Raw genomic sequence first — 23,608 nt, forward strand, 5'->3', positions numbered from 1 at the left:
AGGTTTTGCTTCCCAAGGTCCTGGCACCCAAGCAGGCCTTATTTCAAAGCCTTGACATCCTCCCTTTCGGAGTGTGGGGCACAGGAATGCAGACTGCTTGCAACTCCCTTATCTTTCCAGCCTGCACCAGCTCTGGGGCCCTTTCTTACTGAACTAGGAGTGCGGCCTAAGGCTTCAGCAAATTTAGCTACTCATGCTAAGCAAGTGTGCGGATTTATTTCAGCTATTCATGCTAAGCAAGTTTTATCTAAGTGGCTACCTCTACCTTTGCCTTGGCTTTTTTATCAGATCTCAGAGTCCTTGCTGGGATTCTCATGTCCTGCACCTCCCTTCATCACCAGATCCAGGGGAGCTGGTCCCTGGGGAGGAGTAAGCGATGGTTAGCCTGGTCACCTTGGGACCAGAAGTCGTGTTAGCTCCTGCCTGGCTGCACCCTGAAGGGCCTCAGTGCCATGGGAGCCAGAAAGGGTTTCCTACCCACAGGATGCCCACAGGCATCTGGCCTCTCTGAGACAAGTCAGAACACACCAGTGTTGCTCAGCTTTGCAGACCATAGGCATCAGCAGACAAAAAATGTCCCTGAAAGCCTCTCTCAGTCCTGGGTAGCTGCTTTACCACAAATGCAGAGGGCTAGTAAAAAGCAGCTGATTTCTGGAGATGGTCCATGTCTGCAGGCTGGGATGAGGGACTACTTGGGATGGGCTGCTGCAGGCAAGGCGGCACAGTGAAACTGCTGTGCCTCTGCAGAGTCAGACTTGGGGGAACCCATGTTTTAAGGGGCAACCCAGGTGGAAACCAACTACACATGGAGAAGCAGTGACTGATAACATCTGTCCTGGAGAGGCCCTGGTCCTGCTGTAGCCAGCATGGGGCCAGTGACTTCTTCCAGCTCATCTGATGCCGTTTGCAGTGCATTCATGACCATCATGAGACAGCAAGCGATTTAGCACTTATTGCATTTGCTATAAGTCTATACCTGACTAAATGGCGCTGCCATCCCCTCTTTGACTGTCTTTTAGTCCCATAATGACTTCCACTGCATAAATCAACAGAGAACGCAGATTTAAGTATACATATGCATCTATAAGTATACATATATACATTCCCCACCAATGCTTTCTTCGCCAATTTCTATATATAATATGCATACACACATATAGATGGGTGGGTGTATATGTGTATCCACCTGTATGCAAATACCTTTATATACCCTGCCAATCAAGCCTACTGCGGCATGCGGAGGCAGGCGGAAACCACCACCTTGCCTCAGCTGAGCACTTTGAGACTTGGCGAGCAGGCAGCCAACGACTGTTGCCACCCAATGAGTGTGTAGGGCTTCCACTGGTGGGGAGGTGGCTCCTCCCACTCTCATTTGCATGCATCTGCCTTCCGTCGGTGTCTTAGCCACCCCATGGGCTCCTGGGCACTTCCCTAGCACCGTGGGGTCCCTGACAGCCATCATAAGGCTTCCTCAGGCAGAGCTCCCAATGGCAGAGGGCAGAGAGCTGCAGGTGAAAGATGTCAATGTCTGCTGGTGCATGGGGGTCGAGATCACCAACGATACGCAGACTGTGACACTCCAAAACCCTGGGTGAAATCCTCTGGCTGCCTCCTGTCCTGCTCCCCCACCTCACTGTGGGCTTCCCCCACACTGACTCCAAACCTGTCCTGCCAAACATGTCCCCCCTGCTCGGTCCTGGCGGGTGGCTTCTCAGGGTTTCCTATCCTCCTAGCGCACGTAGCAGTTTCCTGTCTCCTTCCTGCCCTGCTGAGACAAGCAAAACAAGGAAGTGCAAAGCCAATAGCCCTTACACCACCCTTGCTTGTCAGCAAATCCCTAACAGCAGAGGCAGGTAGTTTTATGGGGTGCCAAAGATGGCACCGATTGTGGTGGAGGCCCAGGATGTCCCATTCCTGGTGTCCCCCACCACCACTCTCCCCATTGATCTCTCCAACAGGAGCTACTGCTTCAGCGGCCAAAGCCACCACTCCCCACCACTGCAGATCTCCCCATGTACCACAGGGAAGTGCATCTTCGTGAATCAGGACTACAGCTGCGCGGCAGCATGGGGGTCTTGGTCTACAAGGCAGACAGCTTCTCTCTGGCCATAATGTTCTCCAACCTATTCGACTACGTCTTCACCAGCATCTCATTTGGCCTGAAGCTGATGCTATGCAAAGGGGGGATGGTGTGGCTGGAAAACCCCAGTGAAGAGCACCCCGCTACAGGAGTCAGCTGCCTTCCAGAAGGCACAACTCTGCCTGGCAGCAGCCACTGCAGGTGATGATAGGACACATCCATGTCACTACCACCATGTCGAAAGCATCCCGAGCCATCCTGAGGGTCCTCCTGGAGGAGAAGCCACTGGAGGGGTCCTGAGCCCGAGAACAGCACCCACTCCCCACCCCACAGCCCTGCCAGAGGGACCCAAATGCAAGGGGACCCCGCTGCCCAACTGGTGAAACAGCCCTAATAAAGGCATGGTGATGCTGACACCGGCACGCATGCTGGGATGAGGTATCTCCCAGGAAGGCCAGGGTGGGGACTCAGTGGGGGATGGAGTGAAGCCCCCTCCCTGTCCTGCCATGGAGCGCCTGCAGCCACAGGTGGTCTCAGGGCCAGACTGGGGAGGTGGGGGTCAAAATCTGGCCCCCATGCTACCAGAGAGAGCAATGAGGGTCCCATGAGCCCCATGGCCCCTGCAACCTCACAGCCCCTTCCCCTACAGCCCCAGAGCCCTCCTTCCCATCAACCCCACAGTCTCTTCAGCCCCACATTCCTGCACCCCCCCCCTTTCCTACAGCCCCAGATCCCCCTTAAGCCCCACAGCCCCAGTCCCATTAATCCCACAGCCCTCTACAGCCTGAAAGCCAAACAGCTCCATGGTCTCGCAGCTCAGTGCAGAACCACAGCCCCATGGCCCCGTTTGACCCCCACAGCCCCCAGAAGTCTCTTCCCCTACAGTCCCATAATCCCAAAATCTCTTTCAATCCCACATCCCCTTCCCCTACAGACCCACAGCCCCCTTCCACCCCATGGCCCCCATTCCCCTCAACCCCACAGCCCCCATCTCTCCCAAAAGCCCTGAAGACCTCACAGCCCCCAGAAGACCTACTGTTTCCAGAGACCCCTGCCCCACAGCAGCCCCCAAGCATCCTTGCCCACTCTACACCTGCTGTAGGATGCAAACAGCCTCTCCTACGTGGAGTGCAGCACCTGAGCGATGCAGGAGGAGCTGGCAGCTGCATGCCTCGCACACAAGCAACACTGGCCACAGCGCTTTTGCACACATGGCTTGGTGCTCGTGGGGCGTGAAACCTGTTTGCGGAGCCCTCTGGGGTCATAAACCCCTTGCTCATCCATAAGATCTTGCTGAGTGTTGTGATACGGATTTGCTACAGTTAAGCAGAGGACAATGCTGCCAAAGGCACGTAGGTCACGGGTTTTCCGCCAGGGGTGTTGCGGGACACCAAGGAGGCTCCACTGGGAAAGATATTGATATCCTTAGGGTGGCAACAGGCCATGGGGTGCTTTACATGTGACATACAGGGTGTGGGGTCTCTGCAACGAATTCCCAATGGAAGTCTTGGGAATAGTGTGGTGCGTGTGGGCCAAGCGCAGCTTTTTTTCTCCAAGGCTGAAGGATGCAAGTTCAGAGCTATTGATAGGATCTGAAAGGTGGATTGATGGGAAAGGTGCTCAGGAGGGAAGAATGGAAAGCAATGGAGGTGGGGAGGAGGGGAGCTGTGATGTCCACTCCCATCAGCATTAGAGGAATATGAGAAACAAGTGGGTGGATTAGAGGGACTGGTCAGGAAGCTTCCTTTAGAGATTTGGCAATTTGGGAAAGGGTCACGTGCCATTAGCGGGTGCCGGCTGAACAAGTTCACAAACCAAGTGACAATTTGCAAGGCTCAGGCAGCCTCCGTGATTGCAGGCTGGGGCGCTTGCAAGGATGGCATCAAGACAGCTTTGACCAGAGTTAGATGGTGCAACCATGCGCCCTGGACCTGAGCGCCCTGCTAACGGTGGGGATGGTGTCATCAGGCTGTCCCAGCCCTGCTGGCTACTCTTAGTGATGTCCAGACACTGGCGAATGGGTTGGGAAGAACTGCAAGCTGTGCCTTGTCTGTTTGAGGACAGCAAGGGTGCAGGGGCAGCAAACGCATGGGATCAGATCAAACATGCACTGGGGGATGTAGATAGCACCATCTCCTGGCTGGAGACATCTAGGGGTATTCATATGGAAACATTAAACTTATCAAGGATGATGGGTAGGGAACAGGGACCACCACCATGGAAGATGCGGCAGGCTCACAAAAGCCAGGTGAAAATACCAATCAAGGCAAATGCAGATGGTTACTGATGACAAACTTTATGCTAAACAGCAGGCAGGACATGAAAAAGGGAACTTAAATGCCCAACAGGATGAAAAGATACCCCACGTTTCACCTCATTCCGGGCAGCCCAGGCATCGCCCAGACACATGCAAGTAGGTGGTTGGAGATCGTAAGGACGAGGCTCACAGGGCACAGCAGGTGATGCACTGCCTGGGGGTGGCCCCAAAGGGTGCCACATCCCGGATCACACGGGACTGGGGGAGGAAGACCCACCCCCACCATTGAGGTTGGGGTCCTTCCAGCACAGCACAGGAGGTGCTGGCAGCTGGCCCTAGCCCCTGCTCCTACTCGGGGGGGGGGGGGGTCTCCTTGTGTCCAGATGGAGAGATTGGTGGTGACAAGGAGCTCCCACCCTGCTACAGCCCTGCCGTAGCGCAGGGTCCTTCTGTTTGGGGCGCTGGGCACAGAGAGGGCTGTCCAAGACTGGGCTGTGGGGCTGCGGGGGGACAGGGGGCTGTCTGGGACGAGGGCTGTGGGGCTGAAGGGGGACAGGGAGCTAGGAGGGATGTGGTCTGTGGGGAGCAGGGGGCTGGGAGGGACGGTGGGCTATACAGGCCAGTGGCTATGAGAGATGGGGGCTGCAGGGGGAGCAACTATGGGGTTGGTGGGGCCAGGAACTCTGGGCTGCAGGGATGAGCCTTATTCAGAGACCAGGACTGAGTAAGGGGGGCCCCAGCATCCCTCATTCCAGATGGCCCAGCCTCCCTCCGGTGGGACCGGAGGGGAGGAGGGCAGGCGCCATCCCCAGCCTCAGGGCTCCCTGCGTGACTTCTCCTCCAGGAGAATGGTGAGGACGGCTTTGGCTGCGTTGGACATGGTGGCAGTGACACGGATGTTATCCATGGTCACCTGCAGCGGGGCCTGGGAATGTGAGAGCTTCATCTTCTGGAAGGTAGTCAGCTCTTGCGGTGGGGTGGTCTCCATCATATTCCTGAAGAGCTCCTCCATGTTCTGGAGCTGCTGGTTGCTCGGTGTCAGCTTCAGGCCAAACTCAATGTAGTAGAGATTGTAGTCAAAGGGGTTGGAGAACATGATGGCCAAGGAGAAGGTGTCCGCCTCATAGACCAGGACCCCCACACTGCCACGCAGACTGTACGACCGCTTCACAAAGATGCACTTCCCTACTGTGCCGGGGGGGATCTGCACCGGCGGGGGGTGGTGGCTGTGGCCGCTGAAGCAGTAACTCCTGTTGGGGAGATGGATAGGGAGAGTGGGGTTGGGGGCTGCCAGGAATGGGACATCCTCGTGGTCTCCACTCCAATGGGCAGAGGCCCCCGGGGGGGGGGGGGCCGGGGGAGCGAGTATGGCCAGGGGTGGGGGGATGCAAGGACGGGACACATCCCCCCCACGAGGACCGCTGGGTTTTCCTCGCCACGTGCAGGCACAAGGCTGCATCACTGCAGGCACCACGGTGGTGGGGATTGGGGCGGGGGGGGGGTGTCATCCAAAAGAGATGCTGGGGAAAGGAGATGCATCGAATCTCTTGCAAATTCTCCAACGTAATTTCTCCATTTTCTCCTGCCCCCCCCCCCCCCCCCCGCCCTTGAACTCTTCTGGGCGTGCTCCACGCTGCTGGGGTCAAAATCTCTGCCTGCCCTTCATGGGTCGAGGGGGTTTGGGGGCACCACAGGGCCCAGGGCCATGCGAGATGCCCCAGGGATGGGAGATGTCCTCAGCCCCATGCAGGACAGCAGCTGGAGGCCGTGCACGCCCAGCGGCTCGCGGGACAGCCGCCTCCATGCACCAGCCCCAGCCCCAGCTCCCCCCTGTGGCACCCAACATTTCCCGGGGCGGGGGGAACCTGTTTCGGAGGCACAGGGATTTGGGGCACGGGAGGGGGCTATTTATTTGTGGTGGAGACATTTCGCAAGCCCAGGCTGCTGCCCTGGAAAGGAGATGGACTGGCACAGGGAAGGGATGAGGAAGATCGCGGCTGGGGGGGGGGGTGGGGGGGGTGATGGATAACTCGTCCGGCTTGGCTTTTCCTGGCTTTGCAGAGCGGAGAGACGCAGCGGTGGGGGGGTGGCTGGGAAGCTTGGAGGGATGGTGGGAGGCAAGAGTGGCCGGGGAGGGCTCTGGGGACGCTACCTGGGGTTTCGGAGGGTGACATGCTCCACGTTGTTGGTGATCTCGATGAGCACGGACCGCCCCACGTCTTGCGCCGAGTGCTCAAAGCCTTCTGCCATCGGGGACCACCACGGAGGGCTTGGTGACGGAGAGGCTGCTCGAGAAGGAATGGGGCCACAAGGGAGAGAGACCAAAAGTGAAAGGAGATGCGGGAGCTGGGCCTGGGCCAGGACAGCAGGTCAGGCAAGGGGGAGGTGCAAAGAGGTTTTTTTTGAAGCCTTGCACATCACTTGGGGGTGGGACCAAGTGCCCCCTCCCACATCCTGGAGGTGACAGGGCTCCAGGGCCTCTGCAGGGACAAGGTGCGCCGTTTCTCGCATCCTGAAGGCTCGGAGATGCCAACGCACATCATGAAGCTCTTCAAGGACGGTGCACGGGGAACAGGGACCACCGACCACCGCCCTTGAAGACACGGGAGGCTCCCAAAAAGCCGGGTGATGGCACCACGCAAGACGCACGCAGGTGGTTGCTCATGACAAACTTCACGCTGAGGACTGCGGGGAGGAGGAGCCTGTCGCCACCCTGCCGCAGCTCCTATTGGCTGCCCTGCCCAGCTCCTGCCTCCCATTGGACATCGGGTCCATCTGTCTCCGGACTCCATCTAGGCCCCCCCCACATGGCCTTGGGGCACCTTTTGCTCCACCCCCTCTGCCCTGTCCCTCCTCCAGACCCACCCCCTCATTAGCATTCCCCACCCTCCCCTTGGCTCCACCCCCACCCCAGGTTGGACCCCACCCCCGGTAGCCACCATAAGCCCCGCCCTCATGACCAGTCTCCGCCCTCCCAGTAAGCCCCACCCCTCCTTCCCCATGCTCCGCCCTTCACACCTCTCTGGGCAGGGAGCTATGGGGTTCACGTGACACCCAGGTGTGGGGCCGGGGGGGGTGCCCCACTGGGCTTGGGGACCCCCATGGGTAGGGGTGCTGAGGACTAGGGGGCAGAGAGACCCCCGTGCATGGGGCAGGGGCTGCCATGGAGCAGGGGCGACCCCCATGTTTGGGGCTGGTGGTACCTGGGGTGGTCATGGGGCGGGAGGTGCCATGGGGCAGGGGGGCCCTCTTGTACAGGGCTGGGGGTGCTGGGGTTGCCATGGGGCAGGGGGGATCCACACATGTGGGGCAGGGAAGCTGGGGACTGGGAGTTATAGGGGACCCCATATACGGGCCAGGGGGTACTAGGGAGGTTATAGGACATGGGCGACCCCTATGTATAGGGCAGGGGGTGTTGGAGAGGTCTATGGGGCAGAGAAGACCACCGTGCATGAAGCAGGTGGTGCCATAGGGCCTGGGGATCCTGACGTGTGGGGCAGGGGATACTGGGGAGCCATGGGGCGAGGGAACCCCGATGTGTGGGGCAGGGGATACTGCGGAGCCATGGGGCAAGGGAACCCCGATGTGTGGGGCAGGGAATATTGGGGAGCCATGGGGCAAGGGAACCCCGATGTGTGGGGCAGGGGATACTGGGGAGCCATGGGGCAAGGGAACACCGATGTGTGGGGCAGGGAATATTGGGGAGCCATGGGGCAAGGGAACCCCGATGTGTGGGGCAGGGGATACTGGGGGGCCATGGGGCAAGGGAACCCCGATGTGTGGGGCAGGGGATACTGGGGAGCCATGGGGCGAGGGAACCCCGATGTGTGGGGCAGGGGATACTGGGGGGCCATGGGGCAAGGGAACCCCGATGTGTGGGGCAGGGAATATTGGGGAGCCATGGGGCAAGGGAACCCTGATGTGTGGGGCAGGGGATACTGGGGGGCCATGGGGCAAGGGAACCCCGATGTGTGGGGTAGGGGATACTGGGGGGCCATGGGGCAAGGGAACCCCGATGTGTGGGGCAGGAGATACTGGGGAGCCATGGGGCAAGGGAACCCCGATGTGTGGGGCAGAGGATACTGGGAAGCCATAGGGCGAGGGAACCCCGATGTGTGGGGCAGGGGATACTGGGGGGCCATGGGGCAAGGGAACCCCAATGTGTGGGGCAGGGGATACTGGGGAGCCATGGGGCAAGGGAACCCCGATGTGTGGGGCAGGGGATACTGGGGGGCCATGGGGCAAGGGAACCCCGATGTGTGGGGCAGGGGATATCGCCGAGCAGGGACCCCCAATGGGAGCAGGACCAGGCTGGTGAGGGGGGGCCCAGGCATCCAGGCCTGCAGCCCTCATCCCCCCACCCCCTACCCGCAGCGCCAGCGGAGAGGGGGGGACCCAGGCATCCTGTGCAGCCGGGTGCCCCCCAGGGAGGTCGCCAAGGAAACGGGTGGCCGTTGCCGTGGCGATGCCACCCGACGAGGCTGATGGGTAGCGGGGAGGGGGCCTCCCTGGGTCCCCCCAGAGAGGGGACACAGCTGGGGGGGGGGGGTTGCATCTCTGCACCTCCCCCATTGCACCCCTTATCTCAGTCCTGGGGGGACCCAGGTGTCCGGGCCTCCAGGGATCACCCCCTGTCACCCCCCCGCGGTACAGCCCGGGATGCAGAGCCCGGTGCCCGGAGGGGTGCAGGGGTCCCGGTGCCCGGGGGGTCTCGGTGCCCGGGGGGGTCCTGGTGCCTTGGGGGTCCCGGTGCCCAGGATGCTTAGCCTGGTGCCCGGAGGGGTGCAGGGGTCCCGGTGCCCGGGGGGTCCCGGTGCCCAGGATACTTAGCCTGGTGCTTGGGGGGTGCAGGGGTCCCGGGAGCTGCGGGGTGACGGTGCCCGGGCTGCAAAGCCCCAATGCCGGGGCGGGGGGGTGCGGGGTCCCGGTGGCCCGGGGTGCAGGAGCCCCGGTGCCCGGGAGGGGAGACCTGATGCCCGGGGCAGTGCAAAGATCCGGTGCCTGCGCGTTGCAATCCGGTGCCCGGTACTCGGAGGTGCCCCGGTGCCTGGAGCGCAAGGCCGGTGCCCGGAGTGCAAGGTCGGTGCCCGGGGTGCAAGGCCGGTGCCCGGGGGGGCGGTGCAGGGCTCTCGGCCCCCCGGGGGGGGCCCCGGTGCACGACTCGCTGCCTCGGAGGTGCCCGCGGGTGCCGGTGCCGCTGCAGCTGATGCAACCGGGCTGCAATCGGGCCGGGGGCGGGGCGGGGCGGCCGCCGCTATAAGGCACCGGCCCCGACCCCCCCCACACCCAAATCCGGCAGCGGCACCGACCCCGGCCCCGCCATGGCCCTCTAGACCCGCCCCCGCCGCCCCCCTGCGCCCCGCGCCGCCGCCATGGAGTGAGTCCGCGCCCCGGGACCCCCCCCCCGACCTCCCCCACCCAAGCACCAAGAGCCCCCCCCCACACACTCTCCCTGGCTGCAGGGACTTCTTGTATCCCCGGGTACCCCCCCAGCACTGGCACCCCCTCCCTTGGGAACCCGCCGGGCACCCCGATCCCCCCACCAGCACCCCCGGGGCACTGGGACCCCCATCAGGCACCCCCCCCTGCTCCGGGCACCTTCTGACCCCCCCCAACCCAGTATGTACCAGCGCCTCCTCCTCCCCCCCCCCACCACACACCCACCCTGGAGAGCACCCAGTGCCCCATGGAGGTGCATGGTGCCCCCCCATGGAGTTGAGCACCCCAAGAGGTGCTCCCCCCACCCATGCAGCACCCAGTGCCCCATGGAGGTGCATGGTGCCCCCCCCATAGAGTTGAGCACCCAAGAGGTGCTCCCCCCACCCATGCAGCACCCAGTGCCCCATGGAGGTGCATGGTGCCCCCCCCATAGAGTTGAGCACCCAAGAGGTGCTCCCCCCACCTAGAGCACCCGGTGCCCCATGGAGGTGCTCCCCCCACCTAGAGCACCCGGTGCCCCATGGAGGTGCATGAGGTCCCCCACCTAGAGCACCCAGTGCCCCATGGAGGTGCTCCCCCCACCCCATACTGTGCTGAGCACCCTGAGGTGCTCCCCCTGGACAGCACCCAGCATCCCGTGGAGGTGCTCGCCCCACCCGTAGAGCACCCAGTGCCCCACAGAGGACCACAGAGCTGCGTGGCGCCCCCCCAGCGCAGCATCCAGCACCCCACGGATGTCCGAAACGCCCTCCACGCAGCACCCGCGGAGGTCCACGGGGGTCCCCTCCCCACGCAGCACCCTACGCCCCACGCAGCACCCTGCGCCCCGTGCAGCCCCACCGCATCAGCCCCCCGTCGCCCTCCAGGTCGTCATGCCACGCAGCGCCGTGCCCCGGCCCCGCGCCCAGCCGCACTGTGGCCACGCTGAGCCCCCGCACGCGCCCCCATGTCCCTGCTGGCCCCGCTGCACCCGGCCCCGGGCCTGGCCCCGGAGGGCACCCTGCTCCCAGCTAGCACCCTGCCCTGGCGGGCAGCCGGCCACCAGCAGCTCGGGGCGGGCCCCGAGGGGCCCTTCGCCCAGGGCGCCCTGGCAGGTACGGGGGGCAGCGCGGGGGGTGGGACGGGCCGGGGGGTGGCGGGATGGCCGTGGGGTGGGCAGGGGGGCAGAGCTGGGAGCATGGGGCAGATGGGGGGCAGAGCTGGGGGTGTGGGGCAGGGAGGATGGGGCAGGGAGGATGGGACAGATGGGGGCAGAGCTGGGAGTATGGGGCAGGGGGTATGGGGCAGATGTGGGCAGAGCTGGGGCAGGGGGTTATGGGCAGATGGGGTCAAAGCTGGGGGTATGGGGCAGGGGGTATGGGACAGATGGGGGCAGAGCTGGGGGTGTGGGGCAGGGAGGATGGGGGGCAGAGCTGGGGCAGGGGATATGGGGCAGATGGGGGCAGAGCTGGGGCAGGGGGTTATGGGCAGATGGGGGCAGAGCTGGGGGTGTGGGGCAGGGAGGATGGGGGGCAGAGCTGGGGCAGGGGGTATGGGGCAGATGGGGTCAAAGCTGGGGGTATGGGGCAGGGGGTATGGGACAGATGGGGGCAGAGCTGGGGGTATAGGGCAGGGAGGATGGGGCAGATGGGGGCAGAGCTGGGGGTATGGGACAGGGGGTATGGGGTAGATGGGGGCAGAGCTGGGGGTATAGGGCAGGGGGTATGGGGCAGATGGGGGCAGAGCTGGGGCAGGGGGTTATGGGCAGATGGGGGCAGAGCTGGGGGTGTGGGGCAGGGAGGGCAGGGAGGATGGGGGGCAGAGCTGGGGCAGGGGTTATGGGACAGATGGGGGGCAGAGCTGGGAGTGTGGGGCACGGAGGCCTGGGGCAGGGGGTGTGGGGCAGAGCTGGGCGATTTGGGGCAGGGACAGGGGCTACGGTGCAGGCAGGGAGGGCAGGAGCAGGCCCTTTGGAGCAGGCAGGGGGCTATGGGGCAGGAGCGGCTGCCCGCGTCCCCCAAGCCCCTCCGGTCGCCCAGGCCCCGGCTTCTCGGACTGGATGACGGAGAGGGTGGACTTCTCTCTCCTGATGGAGCCGGGCCCCGGCCCGCCGCCCCCAGCCCCGCTCTCCGACCTGGAGGCCATGGCCTCGCTGCTGAAGCGCGAGCTGGAGCAGCTGGAGGATTTCTTCTTGGAGGAGCCGCTGGCGCCCGACCAAGCGGCCCCCGGCTCGCCCGGCCCCCTCGCCTTCCACTTCCCCTTCGGCACCGAGCCCCCGGCGCCAGCCCCGCTCAGCCCCCTCGGCCCCGGCTGCCTGGAGCCGCTCGCCCTCTTCGAGCCCCCGGCCCCGGCGCCGCCGGCTCCCGGCCCCGGCCCGCTCGCCCCCAAGGGCGACCGCAAGCAGAAGAAGCGGGACCAGAACAAGACGGCGGCCCTGCGCTACCGCCAGCGCAAACGGGCCGAGTACGAGGCGCTGGGCGACCAGTGCCAGAGCCTGGAGGCCCGCAACCGGGAGCTCAAAGAGAAGGCGGACTCCATCGAGCGCGAGATCCAGTACGTCAAGGACCTCCTCATCGAGGTCTACAAGGCCCGGAGCCAGCGGCTTCGCGCCAGCTAGCAGGGGCCGCGGGGGTGGGCAGAGCCGTAGCATCGAGTAGCGTGTAAAGGGCAATAAAAGGCGTTCGCCGTGCCGGACGCAGAGCGCGGAGGCGCAGCGGCAGTGTTTATTGGGGAGTTGGGGTACAGCCTGGAGCGGGAGGCGTGCGGGGACCCTGGGGACGAGTCCTGAGGTCCCTGTCCTGGAGGGAAACCGCACGCGATGGGGCAAGGTGAGGCCTTGAGGACCCTGTCCCGTGTGTGTACGCCAGGGACGGAGCAGGGTCAGGTGCTGGGGTCCGTGTCCTGGAGGTGAGTCACGCATGGACCTCGGGCACGGAGCAGGGTCAGGGCTGGGATCCCTATCCCGGAGCAAGGAGTCACACATAGATTTGGGGACAGAGTAGGGTCAGACCACAGGGTACCTGTCCCAGAGGGGAGTCACGCGTGCGCCCCAGGGCTGGAGTGAGACCTGGTCCCAGGGTCCCTGTCCCAGATCGAAGCTGCATAAATACCCAGGGAAAGGGCAGGGTCAGGCCCTGAGGTCTGTGTTGTGGCGGAGAGTCATGTTTGTGTCCCAAAGTCCCTGTCCCAGAGCCACGCGTGCACCTCGGGCACAGGGTCCCCACGCCAGCCAGGCCGTTAGTAAAAGTCCTCGTCCTCCCCTTTCTCGGCAAGCTGCTGGTTCTGGATCTGCTGCTGGTTCTGGATCTGCTGCTGCTTCTTGTACAGCTCAGCCACCTGCAAAGAGTGGGGAGAGGAGCCAGTGAAACCCCCGGCCTCCCCCCAGCCCTGCTCCGCCACAGGGGTGGCTGCGCCCCATCCCCTTCTGATCCCCCCAAGTGGCACCTGGGAGCTGCTGGTGGCCTCTTCTGGCTTCTTGTCCTCCCGCACGCGCAGGAACCGGGGGAAGCGCAGCGAGATGCCCTTCTCCTCATCCACCTTGGAGGGAAGGACGGACGGCTGAGACGGTGCCAGAGGGACCCAAAGGCCATTCCCCCCTCCCCGTGTGCCAACTCACCAGGCCCACAGCTGCCTTGTAGACGGGGGAGATGGAGAGGTCGCCGCACTTCACCTCCCAAACCTGCACAGCTGCCAGCCAGTGGTCGGGCGCTGCCCCGCTGTCCCAGCGGTAGTAGGGCCGCGGTTGGGCCAGGACGTGGTCCTGGGGGGCAGAGGGGACGAGGTCAGGGACCGAGCTGCGCTCAGGTCCTCCTCGCAGCTCAGGGAAGCTGGCAGTGTACCTTGAGGAAGCTGTAGTGCTTCTCCAGGCTCTCCTCCGTGAAGCCGGTCCCGATCTGCGCAAGAGAGGCAGGAATGACTACAGGCTGCTCCAGCCGTGTCCCCCCCACCCACCAAAAGTCTGCCATGGTGCCCACCTTGCAGATGCTCTGGTACTCTTCGCTCTCCTCGTCGTAGCAGGCCAGCAGGAAGCCCCCGTACATGCCCACACGCTTGCCCTTCCCCAGGTAGGCACCAATGACCACCAAGTCCAGCGTGTCCCCCACCCCTTCCAGGTAATCCTTCTTTAACTGGTGAGAGAGGCACCAGCATCAGGCAGGGCCAGCCGGGCCCCGCGCAGGGCTCCTGGCGAGTCCAGGAGGGAGAGAGGGGGGGTCTCCCAGGGCTTTTACCTTCAGCCACTTGTGGGATCGCTTTGCAATTTCATAGGTGGCATCCACGTCCAGCGTCTTCACCATGAGGCCCTCACAGGAGTCTGGGGAGAGCCCACATTTATCCATGCCAGGGGGAGTAACCGGGCTAGGAGGGGGATGTGACACCTAGCTTGGACACAGAGACCCCCCCCCATCACTGCCTCCTGCTCCATCCCCCCATATCCCAGCCCCGTCCGAGCAGAGCCGCCTCACCCTTGATGGACTGGTCCAAGAATTCGGAGATTTCCTCAGTGCTGCAGGCATCCATGGAGGTGGCGAAGAGGAATTCGCCCTCCGTCTCCACGAAGGACTCGCGCAGCAGCCGGCGGCGCTTGGAGAAGGGCTCCTTCACCAGCGACTGCGGGACAAGGGCCAGCGTCACCCCCCAGGGAGACATGGCAGAGCCAGGCGCCGCGGGAGTGCGGCACAGAGCAGGGGGACGTGGAGCAGGGCCAAGCGAGCCTGGCGGGACGGAGGCCCGGTAAGGGGTAGGCACTCACCTCCCCATTGAGGTACAGCATGTCGAAGGCATACAGGCACACTTGCACTTTGATCTCGGCAGCCTCCACGTCCTGAGGTCACGGAGACGAACGAGGTTATTGCCCAGCTCAAGCTGGGGACGAATCCTGCCTGTTCCCTGCCCCGGCCATAGCTGCCTCGTGCCAGCACCAGTGGAGAGGCAGGGTGATTTCCCCCCCGGCTTTACCTTCCTCTTCCGTGTCATCAGCACCTGGAACGGCTGGATTTGCTTCTTCTCCGGGTCCCACGCGACAGCTTCTGCATCCAGGATGCACGACCGCACGCTGGCCTTCTTCACCTGGGCCGAGCAACAGCGGAGGTCAGCGCTGGCAAAGGAAGGGGACGTGCATGGCGCTGGCCATGCACCTTAACAGGGCAGCTCCCTCCCTGAAGACCGCTGCTTGCCTTGGGGATGCGGGTGACGATGTCGGGGTACTTGGAGGTGTTGTTCTCCTGGTTGCGGCTGTAGACGTACACGGCCCCGTCCTCCAGGATGTGGATCTGGGCAGAGGGAGGGCGTTGCAGGAGGCTGGGCAGAGCCGGGGCCACCCCGGGGAGTAGCGCACAAACCCTACCTGGGCCCGCTCGCCGTCGTACTTGTACTCGCAGGTGAAGGCCGCCTCCTCGAAGCGTTTCAGGAGCTCCCCGACGCCTTTGGTGGGCTGGGCCAGCATGGGCTTCAGGGGGATCCCTGTGGGAGAAGTGAGGGGGTCAGGACCCAGCCGGGCCACGTGTCCCCCCGTGTCCTGGGCCGCCGCAGTACCTGGGGTGATCTTGCAGTGCAGGGGCAGGCTCTCCAGCCCGTGCTCCAGCAGCACGGGAATGATGGCGGCATAGTTCGGCAGCTCACTGGGAAAAAATAAGCTTGCCGTGAGCGAGCCGTGGCACCCGGGGACCCTCACGCAGGTCTGGGCGATGCAAGCAGCCTTGGACCAGGGACGAGGAGCCGAGCGGGTGAGCCAGGGAACCGCGTGGGGAGAGCAACAGCCCATTTCCATCCCCAGAACTGCCTGGTCGAGCTCTGCTCAGCACTAGGAGATCCCTGGAAGCAGCAAAGCAGGGAGAAGCCCAAATAGGAGCATCTTGACCCCAGGGAGGGAGATAAGAGGGGACTCAGCTCTGGAGGGAGAACAGAAAGCCCATGATGATGGACAGGTCACAATACTGGAGGCAGATGCCTGCTGAGAACAGGTAGTCGGGGTGCCCGGAAAATTCGGACAACACCCCAACAAGCCTCCCTGCATCCACTATTTTGCAATCACGGGCAGGGCAGAGCACTCAGGGCAGGAGGAAAGGCCAGCGTGAGTAGTTGCCTGTGTTCCCGTAGCTGGGAGGACCCTCTATTTAAGGGACTAGCCCTGGCCGGAGCACGATGACAGTGTTTAAACCCAGGCCACCATGAACAGAGCCGCCCTACCTCCCTCTCTCCAGCCTGCTGCATCAGCTCAGTAGCAAACAGCTCCTGCCTCCCAGCACAGCCCTCCTGAGATCCCAGTGAGGAGATGGCTCGGTGCTGGGAGGGAGAGGAGCCTGTTGCCCTTCAGCCAGCGTTACCCGCTATGTCAAGAACAGAGGGCTGGCCCAGGAGAAGGACCTGGCTGCCCCATGAGAGGCAGCATGCCCAGCAAGCTGCTCAGCACGTGACACAGGCAGAAGCGAAGAAAGGGAGCCCACAGGGAAGCTCCCAGGCGATCAGTCTCTCCCCACGCCAGCTAACGAGCCCAGGCGGAGGTCATTAGAAGCGGTCGGAGGCAAAGCAAGCAGGTGAGGCAGCGTGCCAAGGCAAAGTCTTGCCAAGCCAGAGTCCCGGCTGCTCCTTGGCCAGGTTTGGCGGACCGGCGTGTCGCACTCGTGCCCGTCTGGGCTTCACCTTGACCGCACAGACAGTGGGTGGAGCTGGGTTTGATCTCCCAGTCAATCTGTCTCCCAAAGGCCCAGGTTACAGGCAGCAAAAGAGGGTACCTGTGCTGGGAACAGCAGCACTGGGCGCCTGGCAAGCAGAGGGGGGTGGTGGCAGCCGGCAGCCGCAGCACCCGCACCGGGCTGTGCTGCTGGACTGTCATCCCGCGCAGTTGCCAAGCCTGACGCCGGCAGACTCACCAAAAAGTCTGCTTGAGGATCTGGCTCCGCTCTTCCAGCCAGGCTTTACGTGCTTCAGCAGACTTGCCCTGGCTGGCATCCACCACGGCTGGGGGCCACCCTGCGAGAAGGGCACAGCCCCGGGGTCAAAGCCCGCCAGGCCCCGCACCAGCCCTGCAAGGGCCTGCACTCGCCTCACCTTGCGCCGGGGGGGTCAGCGAGACGGCGTGGGCCAAAGCCGCCAGCACCGACTGCTCCGCCAGGCCGATGCGCAGCTTCCCGCTCAGCGACCTGCAACGGCAAGGGGGGACGCACCGTCGAGCTGCGATGGTGCCAAAACCGCTCGGGGCCAAGCTGAAAAGGGGCAGTGAGCGCTCGCAAAGCGAAGGGAGAAATGTTGTCCTGCACAAGGCACGGGAGCAGAGCAAAGCCACGACTCACCGGGCAATGTAGCGAGCCTCGGAGTGGCGACAGGCCACAAACAACCCCTTGATGATATCAATTTTCTTGTTCATTGACTGCAAGAGAGACAGCACAAGCAGGGGCCCTGCCGGGGCTGCAAAGCCACTGGCAAGGACCAGGCCTTGCCAAGGATGCCTCTAACTCGTGCTCACAACCAAGAAAAGGGCTGGACAAATCTATCCCAATCCAAGTCCTTCCCAAGGGTCGGGCAGCAAAAGCTCCGAGCAGGCTGCGACCGCGTCTGGGAGACACCCCGCAGCCCAGCCAGGGGGGAGACCCTGCCGCCTGGCCCCACTCACAGCGTTGCCCGTCATCCTGGCCATCTCCTGCAGCTTGCTGAGGACCCCGGCAGCGCTCAGCTTGGGCGGCGCGAACATGGTCCGCTGGTTGCTGCGGCTGCTCTCGGCCACCAGCCCCAGATCTCCCTTCTCCTGGGCTTCGCTCTTGATTTTCTCCAGCTGGCGACCTGCCAGCGAGAGCAAAGGGCTCTGTCACTGTCACCGGTCACCCCTGTGGCTCTCTGCTGTGGCTCAGAGCTGGCTGGGGTAGACCCCGGGGACAAGCTGGGGGCTCCGGAGCTGCGTCCAGCGCCAACAGTTCCCCCCTCACCTGTGGCCTGCGCAACAGCCTTCATGAGGATGCTCTCCCCGATGCCCAGCTCCAGCCCCTCGTAGGCAGGGCCCAGGCGGTTCAGGCAGAGGTAGACGCAGGCCAGGAGGTCAGACGGTGACAGGGCAACGACTGAGCGAAGGAAATTGCTCAGGGTCTCAATGTTCTTCAGGCTGGGGGTGGAAGGGAGTTAGCCAAGGGGACAAGCCACCAACGCTCCCCACCGCAGAGATGGGGCCTTACCGGGCAGAGACTTCCTCAATGCGCTCAAAGGTACGAGCCACAGCCAGGTAGGGGACTCTGGAAAGAGAGATGGGGCCAGGAGCACGGCCAGGCCAGCGGCCACAAACGAACAAACAGCCCCTGCCCTCCTTTTCCTGCAGAGCCCAGGACTCCTGGGTCCTCCTAACCTCTGAAAGTAGCCAGATAGGCCCCAGGAAGAGGCAATAAAAGCCCCCAGGTCTTGGACCCACAGGGCACCTGCCACCCCAAACCCACCTGGCACTGATACACTGATCCCAGCACTCTTACCTCTGCCCGGGAGCCCAGCAGGCATCGTGGATGGGGTGATAGCTGCTCTTGGAGGGGTTGTACTGGGCTGGATCCAGAAGCTCGGCAGCCTGGGAGGGACTGTGAGGACAGAGTGAGACTTTTCAGGCCCTGAGTCCTCGTCATGCCCTGGCACAAGCACAGCCTGGCAACCTCATATCCCCCCGCTGCACTGGGACCCCCTTTTTCACCCAGAGTTGGGGACAGATGCATCCCCTGTCCCCTGGGGGACAGGACCAGAGCGTCGGGGTTGACCCAGGCTTCCCTTATCTGGCCCAAGCACCCTGTACGATCTCCCCACCTGCTTGCAGTCCCGTTGGTGCCTTCAACGCTGGCGGGAGCTGAACCCTTCGGGGCTGGCATCTTCGGGGCCGCATTTTCCTCTGCCTTCGTCCTTGACCCCTTCCTGGGGGCTGGGTGAGGGGGATCAGAGCAGAGAGGGGTGTTTAATGAGGGGGAATGGCTGCTGCGTTCCCCGTGTAGCACCAGGATACCCCTGACTACCCAGAGGCAGCCACTGGGTCCCACCACCAGGCTCACTGTCCTCATCTGCTGCTTCCTGCTCACCAAAGAAGTCAGCAACGGCTTTGCTGGGCTTTGGCAGCTCCGATGTCTGGGCTTCCCTATCCTCGTTGCCGTCTTCTGCTTCCTTAGCCTCTTCTGAGCTGTGATCCCTCACCTCCTGTGTCTCCGGGCTGTCTGATTCGCATCCGTCTCCTGCCAATGCCCAGAGCAGGGGTGTTAGGGCCAAAGCCCCAGGAGCTGAGGACCAGCGCTCTCATTTCTGCAGAGCAGCAGAGGGAGCCTGAACGCTGTTCAGGACACATCACCGGACACCGGCCCCAACTGTCCAACCCGTCCCAGCGCCACACTCACCCGGCTCTTCCCTCCACCGCTTGGGATCGGGCTCCGCGGCATGCCCGTTCTCCACACAGCTCGCCAGCTTTATTTTGCGCTTGGGGACCTGCTTCCGAGCTGAGCGGCAGGAAAGGAGCAGAAATTAGTGAGAGCTGCTGGTTCACGAAGCAGCCTTTGGGAAGGACAAGCCATGGGACATTCAGGCATGTGTCTCCAGAGCCAAGGAAGGCAGCAAGAGGTACCAAAATACCCGATCTGGGCTAAATCTTATTTGTCACAGCACAACTGAGGCAAAGCCCGGAGAGGCAAGACACGGCTGGGTGTTTCAGCGGGTGCCAGCACCGAGGCGGCAGGGCACGGGGAAGCTGGGCCCAGATGGCGCAGGGGAGGGCAGCCAAGACCTCCGCGTGACGCGGAGAGGCCGGCGGAGCTGCAGAGCCCAAGCCCAGCGGTCCCTCACCCGTCCTGCGCCGGGGGATGCCGGGGAGGGAGGCGGAGGAGCCATCAGGGGCCGAGGGGCTTTCTTCAGCCGAGGAGGCACTGTCGGGAGAAGAGCCATCCGGGGACCCAGCAGCCTGGAAGGTGAGAGATAGTGTTATGGGGCAGGGGCTGGAGGGATTTAGGACAGGGCAGGGTACTGGATTCGCCAGGACAGGACAGGGATTTACTGGTACAAGGTGGGACAGGGTGCAGGAGGCACCAGGATGGGATGGAACAGGGTCCTGGAGGGACAGGATGGGACAGGACAGGGTGCAGGAGGTACCAGGACGGGATGGAACAGGGTGCTGGAGGCACCACAGCAAAACAGGGAGACCCTGGAGGCATCAGCATGGGGTGAGGTGGCCCTAGGGGCACCACGACAGGACGGGGAGCTGTGCAGGGACCAGGAGGGACCTGGGCAGAACCAGGTGAGGTGGAGCCACCCTGAGGTGCCAAAGGAGCTGGGAAGGACTGGGAGAGGCAGGGGAGGAACTGGGGCAAGATAAGGAGGCATCAGTGCAAGATGAGGAGGTGCTGAGGAGGTATCTGGAGAAGATGGGGAGGCAGAGGGGTGGGAGAAGGAGATGCTGGGGTGGGACAGGGAGATGCTGAGGCAGGATGGAGAGGCACAGTGGTGAGACTGGGAAGTGCTGGGGCTGACAGGGTAGAACCAGGGCAGGACTGGGAGGTAGTGGGGTGGGACTGGGGCAGAGTGGGAAGGTGCAGGGCAGGACTGGGAGGCATGGGGTGGGAGTGGAGGAGGATGAGGAGGTGCAGGGCAGGACTGGAAGGTTGGGACAGGACTGGGGCAGGATGAGAAGGGGCAGAACAGGACTGGAGAAGGATGGGGAGGCGCAGGGCAGGACTGGGAGAGGACTGGAGAAGGACAGGGAGGTGCAGGGCAGGACTGGGAGAGGACTGGAGAAGGATGGGGAGGTGCAGGACAGGACTGGAAGGTCTGGGGCAGGACTGGAGAAGGATGAGAAAGTGCAGGGCAGGACACTGGGATGTGTGGGGCAGGACCAGAGCAGGATGGGGAGGCAAGGGGCAGGACCAGGAGGCGTGGGGCAGGACCAGAGCGGGATGGGGAGGTGAGGGGCAGGACCAGGAGGTGTGGGGCAAGAACTGGGCAGGATGGGGAGACGCGGGGCAGGATGGGGAGGCGTGGGCGAAGGATTTGAGCAGGCCAGCCACTGACCGGCAGACAGGACAGGGAACCGGGGTCCTGCCCATCACGGTCCTCACGGCCTGGGGACGGGGGGTCCTGCGCGGGGTCCTCGCCCTGCTCCGGCGCCCTGCGAGGGAAGGCAGCTCAGGCCAGCCCCAAATCCCACCCCAAACTGCCCCCGGATGCCCCGGCCCTCCCCACATTCCCCCAACCATCCCAGGCCTCCCTGAACTCCCCCAGCCCTCCCTGAGCACCCTGACCCCCCCCCAATCCTCCCAGCCCTCCCTGAACCCCCCAACCCCCCCCAAACCCCACTCACGGCGCGGTGCAGGGGTCCGGCGAGCGGGCAGGCACGAAGAACGACCTGGGGCAGAGATATGGTCAGGGGGGCCAGAGTGAAGCAGGGCCAGGGATGCCACTACGCCGGCCAGTACCAGCACTGGGACACCACCGGGCCAGGCAGCGCTGGTACTGGGACACCACTGGGCTGGGCGGTACTGGTACCAGGATGACACCAGGCTGGACAGTACCAGGACCTTGCCAGGCCACACAGCGCTGGTAGTGGGACTCTACTGGGCCAGGAGGTACCGATACAGGGACACCAACAGCCTGGGTAATACTGGTACTGGGACACCACTGGACTGGGCAGTATTGGTACCAGGACACTGCCTGGCTGGGCAGTACTGATCCTGGGACACTACTGGGCTGGAAAGTGCTGGTACTGGGACACCACTTGGCTGGGCAGTACTGGTACCAGGACACCACTGGGCTGGGCAGTACTGGTACCAGGATGACACCAGGCTGAGCAGTACCAGGACCCTGCCAGGCCAGGCAGTACCAATACTGGGACAACACCAGCCTGGGCAATACTGGTACTTGGACACCACTGGGCTGGAAAGTACTGGTACTGGGACACCACCGGGCTGGGCAGTACTGGTACTGGGGCACCGCTGGGCTGGAAAGCACTGGTACCGGGACACTGCCTGGCTGGGCAGTACTGGTACCAGGATGCCACCAGGCTGGGCAGTACTGGTACTGGGACACCACTGGGCTGGAAAGTACTGGTACTGGGACACCACCAGGCTGGGCAGTACTGGTACTGGGGCACCGCTGGGCTGGAAAGCACTGGTACCGGGACACTGCCTGGCTGGGCAGTACTGGTACCAGGATGCCACCAGGCTGGGCAGTACTGGTACTGGGACACCACTGGGCTGGAAAGTACTGGTACTGGGACACTGCCTGGCTGGGCAGTACCAGGACCTTGCCAGGCCAGACAGCACTGATATTGGGACACTACTGGGCCAGGCGGTACTGACACTGGGACACCACCAGCTTGGGCAATACTTGTACTGGGACACCACTGGGCTGGGCAGTACCAGTACTGGGACACCACCGGGCTGGGCAGTACCAGGACCCTGCCAGGCCAGACAGCACTGGTACTGGGACACTACTGGGCCGGGCGGTACCGATACTGGGACACTGCCAGCCTGGGCAGTACCAGTACTGGAACACCCCTGGGCTGCGGTACCAGCACATTGTCGGGCTGGGCAGTACCAGGACCGAGACACTCTCCGGCCAGGCAGTACCAGCACCCAGTACCGGTACCGGAACACTGCCAGACCAGGCAGAACCAGTACTGGTAACGGTACACCACTAGGCTGGGCAGTACCGGCACCGGGACACCACCCAGCCAGTCGGTACCGAAACAGGCAGTATCGGTGCCAGGACACTGCCAGGCTGGGCGGTACCGGTACCGGGAAACCACTGGGCTGGCCAGTACCGGTACCAGGGCAGTACCGGCACCGGGACACCGCCGGGACAGGCAGTACCGGGAAAGCACCAGGCTGGGCAGTACCAGCTCTAGGACGGTGCCGGGTCGGACAGTACCGGTACAAGCAGGGGGGCCCGGTACCGGCTAACAGCGGGTGGGGCGGAAGGTACCGGGCACGGCGCTAGCCCAGGCCGGGCAGCGCCGGGACCGGGCCAGACTGTGGCGGCGCGGGGAGGGGGGCGGAGGGCGGTGCCGCGGAGCGGTCCGGAGAGAGACCCGGTTCCGGTTCCGGTACGGTCCCGGTGCGGCGGGGCCACTCACGTGATGCGCCGCTGCATGGCGCGCGCCCGTCCCGCGCTGCCGCCTCTTTCGCGGGGAAAAATCCAACCCGCTCTGATGTCACTGCCGGCGGCGGACCGGAAGCCGCGCGCAGGACGCCGGGAAACGTAGGCAGCAGGGCATGCTGGGAAGTGGAGGCCGGCCGCGCCGGGAGCGCAGCCCCCCCCTCGCTGCGCGCCGCACGGCATGCTGGGAGGTGTGGCCTAGCCCCGGCCGCAGTCCGCAGCGCATGCTGGGAGGTGTGGCCTAGCCCTGGCCGCAGTCCGCAGCGCATGCTGGGAGGTGTGGCCCAGCCCTGGCCGCAGCCCGCATGGCATGCTGGGAGGTGTGGCCTAGCCCCGGCCGCAGTCCGCAGCGCATGCTGGGAGGTGTGGCCTAGCCCTGGCCGCAGTCCGCAGAGCACGCTGGGAAGCGTCCCCTGTGTAGCCCCCCCCCCCCCCCCCGGGGCTGGGGTATCCGTGTGGGGTGTCGGCGTGGGGCAGGCGCAGGGGGTCAGTACGACCCCCCCCGAAAGCTGCGCAGCTCCCCCGAGCCGCCGGCTGCGTCAGAAGGGCACAAGGCCCATGGGGCGTCACGGCCTGGTGTCACCCCACCATGGTGTCACCCCACATACAGCATCAGCCCAGCCACACGCAGTCCCTGCTGGGCGTGACACCCCCTGCCTGGTTACAGGCATCTGCTCCATGTGCCCGGGGCTGACATGGTTACAGGCACCCAATTACAGGCATCTGCTCTGTATGCCCAGGGTGACACAGTTACAGGCACCCAG

General features: G+C 63.8%; 3 protein-coding genes across 5 annotated transcripts; 1 reads left to right on the forward strand and 2 right to left on the reverse strand.

Annotated features, from left to right (window-relative positions):
- Positions 1–4,357: 4,357 nt before the first annotated feature.
- Positions 4,358–9,443, reverse strand: LOC112995496 (DELTA-thalatoxin-Avl1a-like). Of its 2 annotated transcripts, none has more exons than XM_064499642.1 (3): positions 9,307–9,443; positions 6,490–7,022; positions 4,358–5,587 (listed from the first exon to the last, which is right to left on the reverse strand). In XM_064499642.1, exons 2-3 carry the CDS (start codon positions 6,585–6,587, stop codon positions 5,152–5,154), a joined length of 534 nt encoding a protein of 177 aa, XP_064355712.1. In that variant the 5' UTR covers positions 6,588–7,022; positions 9,307–9,443; the 3' UTR covers positions 4,358–5,151. The 2 variants fall into 2 exon arrangements, with proteins under 2 accessions (XP_064355712.1, XP_025976305.2); XM_026120520.2 differs by having other exon boundaries at positions 6,490–6,622; positions 9,307–9,434.
- Positions 9,363–12,462, forward strand: ATF5 (activating transcription factor 5). Of its 2 annotated transcripts, none has more exons than XM_064499631.1 (3): positions 9,363–9,416; positions 10,643–10,870; positions 11,795–12,462. In XM_064499631.1, exons 2-3 carry the CDS (start codon positions 10,723–10,725, stop codon positions 12,370–12,372), a joined length of 726 nt encoding a protein of 241 aa, XP_064355701.1. In that variant the 5' UTR covers positions 9,363–9,416; positions 10,643–10,722; the 3' UTR covers positions 12,373–12,462. The 2 variants fall into 2 exon arrangements, with proteins under 2 accessions (XP_064355701.1, XP_064355699.1); XM_064499629.1 differs by lacking the exon at positions 9,363–9,416 and adding an exon at positions 9,578–9,714.
- LIG1 (DNA ligase 1) lies at positions 12,417–22,963 on the reverse strand. The gene is made up of 26 exons (XM_064499571.1): positions 22,822–22,963; positions 21,049–21,093; positions 20,760–20,856; positions 19,542–19,656; positions 19,100–19,198; positions 18,791–18,940; positions 18,525–18,636; positions 18,206–18,304; positions 17,918–17,974; positions 17,675–17,847; positions 17,365–17,531; positions 17,045–17,121; positions 16,803–16,894; positions 16,625–16,724; positions 15,288–15,373; positions 15,100–15,215; positions 14,930–15,025; positions 14,712–14,822; positions 14,506–14,577; positions 14,219–14,363; positions 13,985–14,067; positions 13,730–13,882; positions 13,595–13,648; positions 13,372–13,515; positions 13,200–13,292; positions 12,417–13,091 (listed from the first exon to the last, which is right to left on the reverse strand). The coding sequence occupies exons 1-26, from the start codon at positions 22,836–22,838 to the stop codon at positions 12,993–12,995; spliced, it is 2,652 nt and encodes an 883-aa protein (XP_064355641.1). The 5' UTR covers positions 22,839–22,963; the 3' UTR covers positions 12,417–12,992.
- Between the last annotated feature and the right edge of the window lie 645 nt (positions 22,964–23,608).

Source organism: Dromaius novaehollandiae, chromosome 31, assembly GCF_036370855.1.
Source record: "Dromaius novaehollandiae isolate bDroNov1 chromosome 31, bDroNov1.hap1, whole genome shotgun sequence".
Lineage (NCBI taxonomy): Eukaryota > Metazoa > Chordata > Aves > Casuariiformes > Dromaiidae > Dromaius > Dromaius novaehollandiae.

Bases quoted from the DNA above. Each gene is read 5' to 3' on its own strand.
- ATF5 (XM_064499631.1), top strand. From the start codon at position 10,723: ATGTCCCTGCTGGCCCCGCTGCACCCGGCCCCGGGCCTGGCCCCGGAG. The intron at 10,871-11,794 runs GTACGGGGGGCA...CCGGTCGCCCAG, and splicing joins CGCCCAGGGCGCCCTGGCAG to GCCCCGGCTTCTCGGACTGG.
- LOC112995496 (XM_064499642.1), bottom strand. From the start codon at position 6,587: ATGGCAGAAGGCTTTGAGCACTCGGCGCAAGACGTGGGGCGGTCCGTG. The intron at 5,588-6,489 runs GTAGCGTCCCCA...TCTCCCCAACAG, and splicing joins GTCACCCTCCGAAACCCCAG to GAGTTACTGCTTCAGCGGCC.
- LIG1 (XM_064499571.1), bottom strand. The intron at 16,895-17,044 runs GTGAGTCGTGGC...TTGCCGTTGCAG, and splicing joins GAGGCTCGCTACATTGCCCG to GTCGCTGAGCGGGAAGCTGC. The intron at 15,374-16,624 runs GTGAGTCTGCCG...ATTTTTTCCCAG, and splicing joins ATCCTCAAGCAGACTTTTTG to TGAGCTGCCGAACTATGCCG.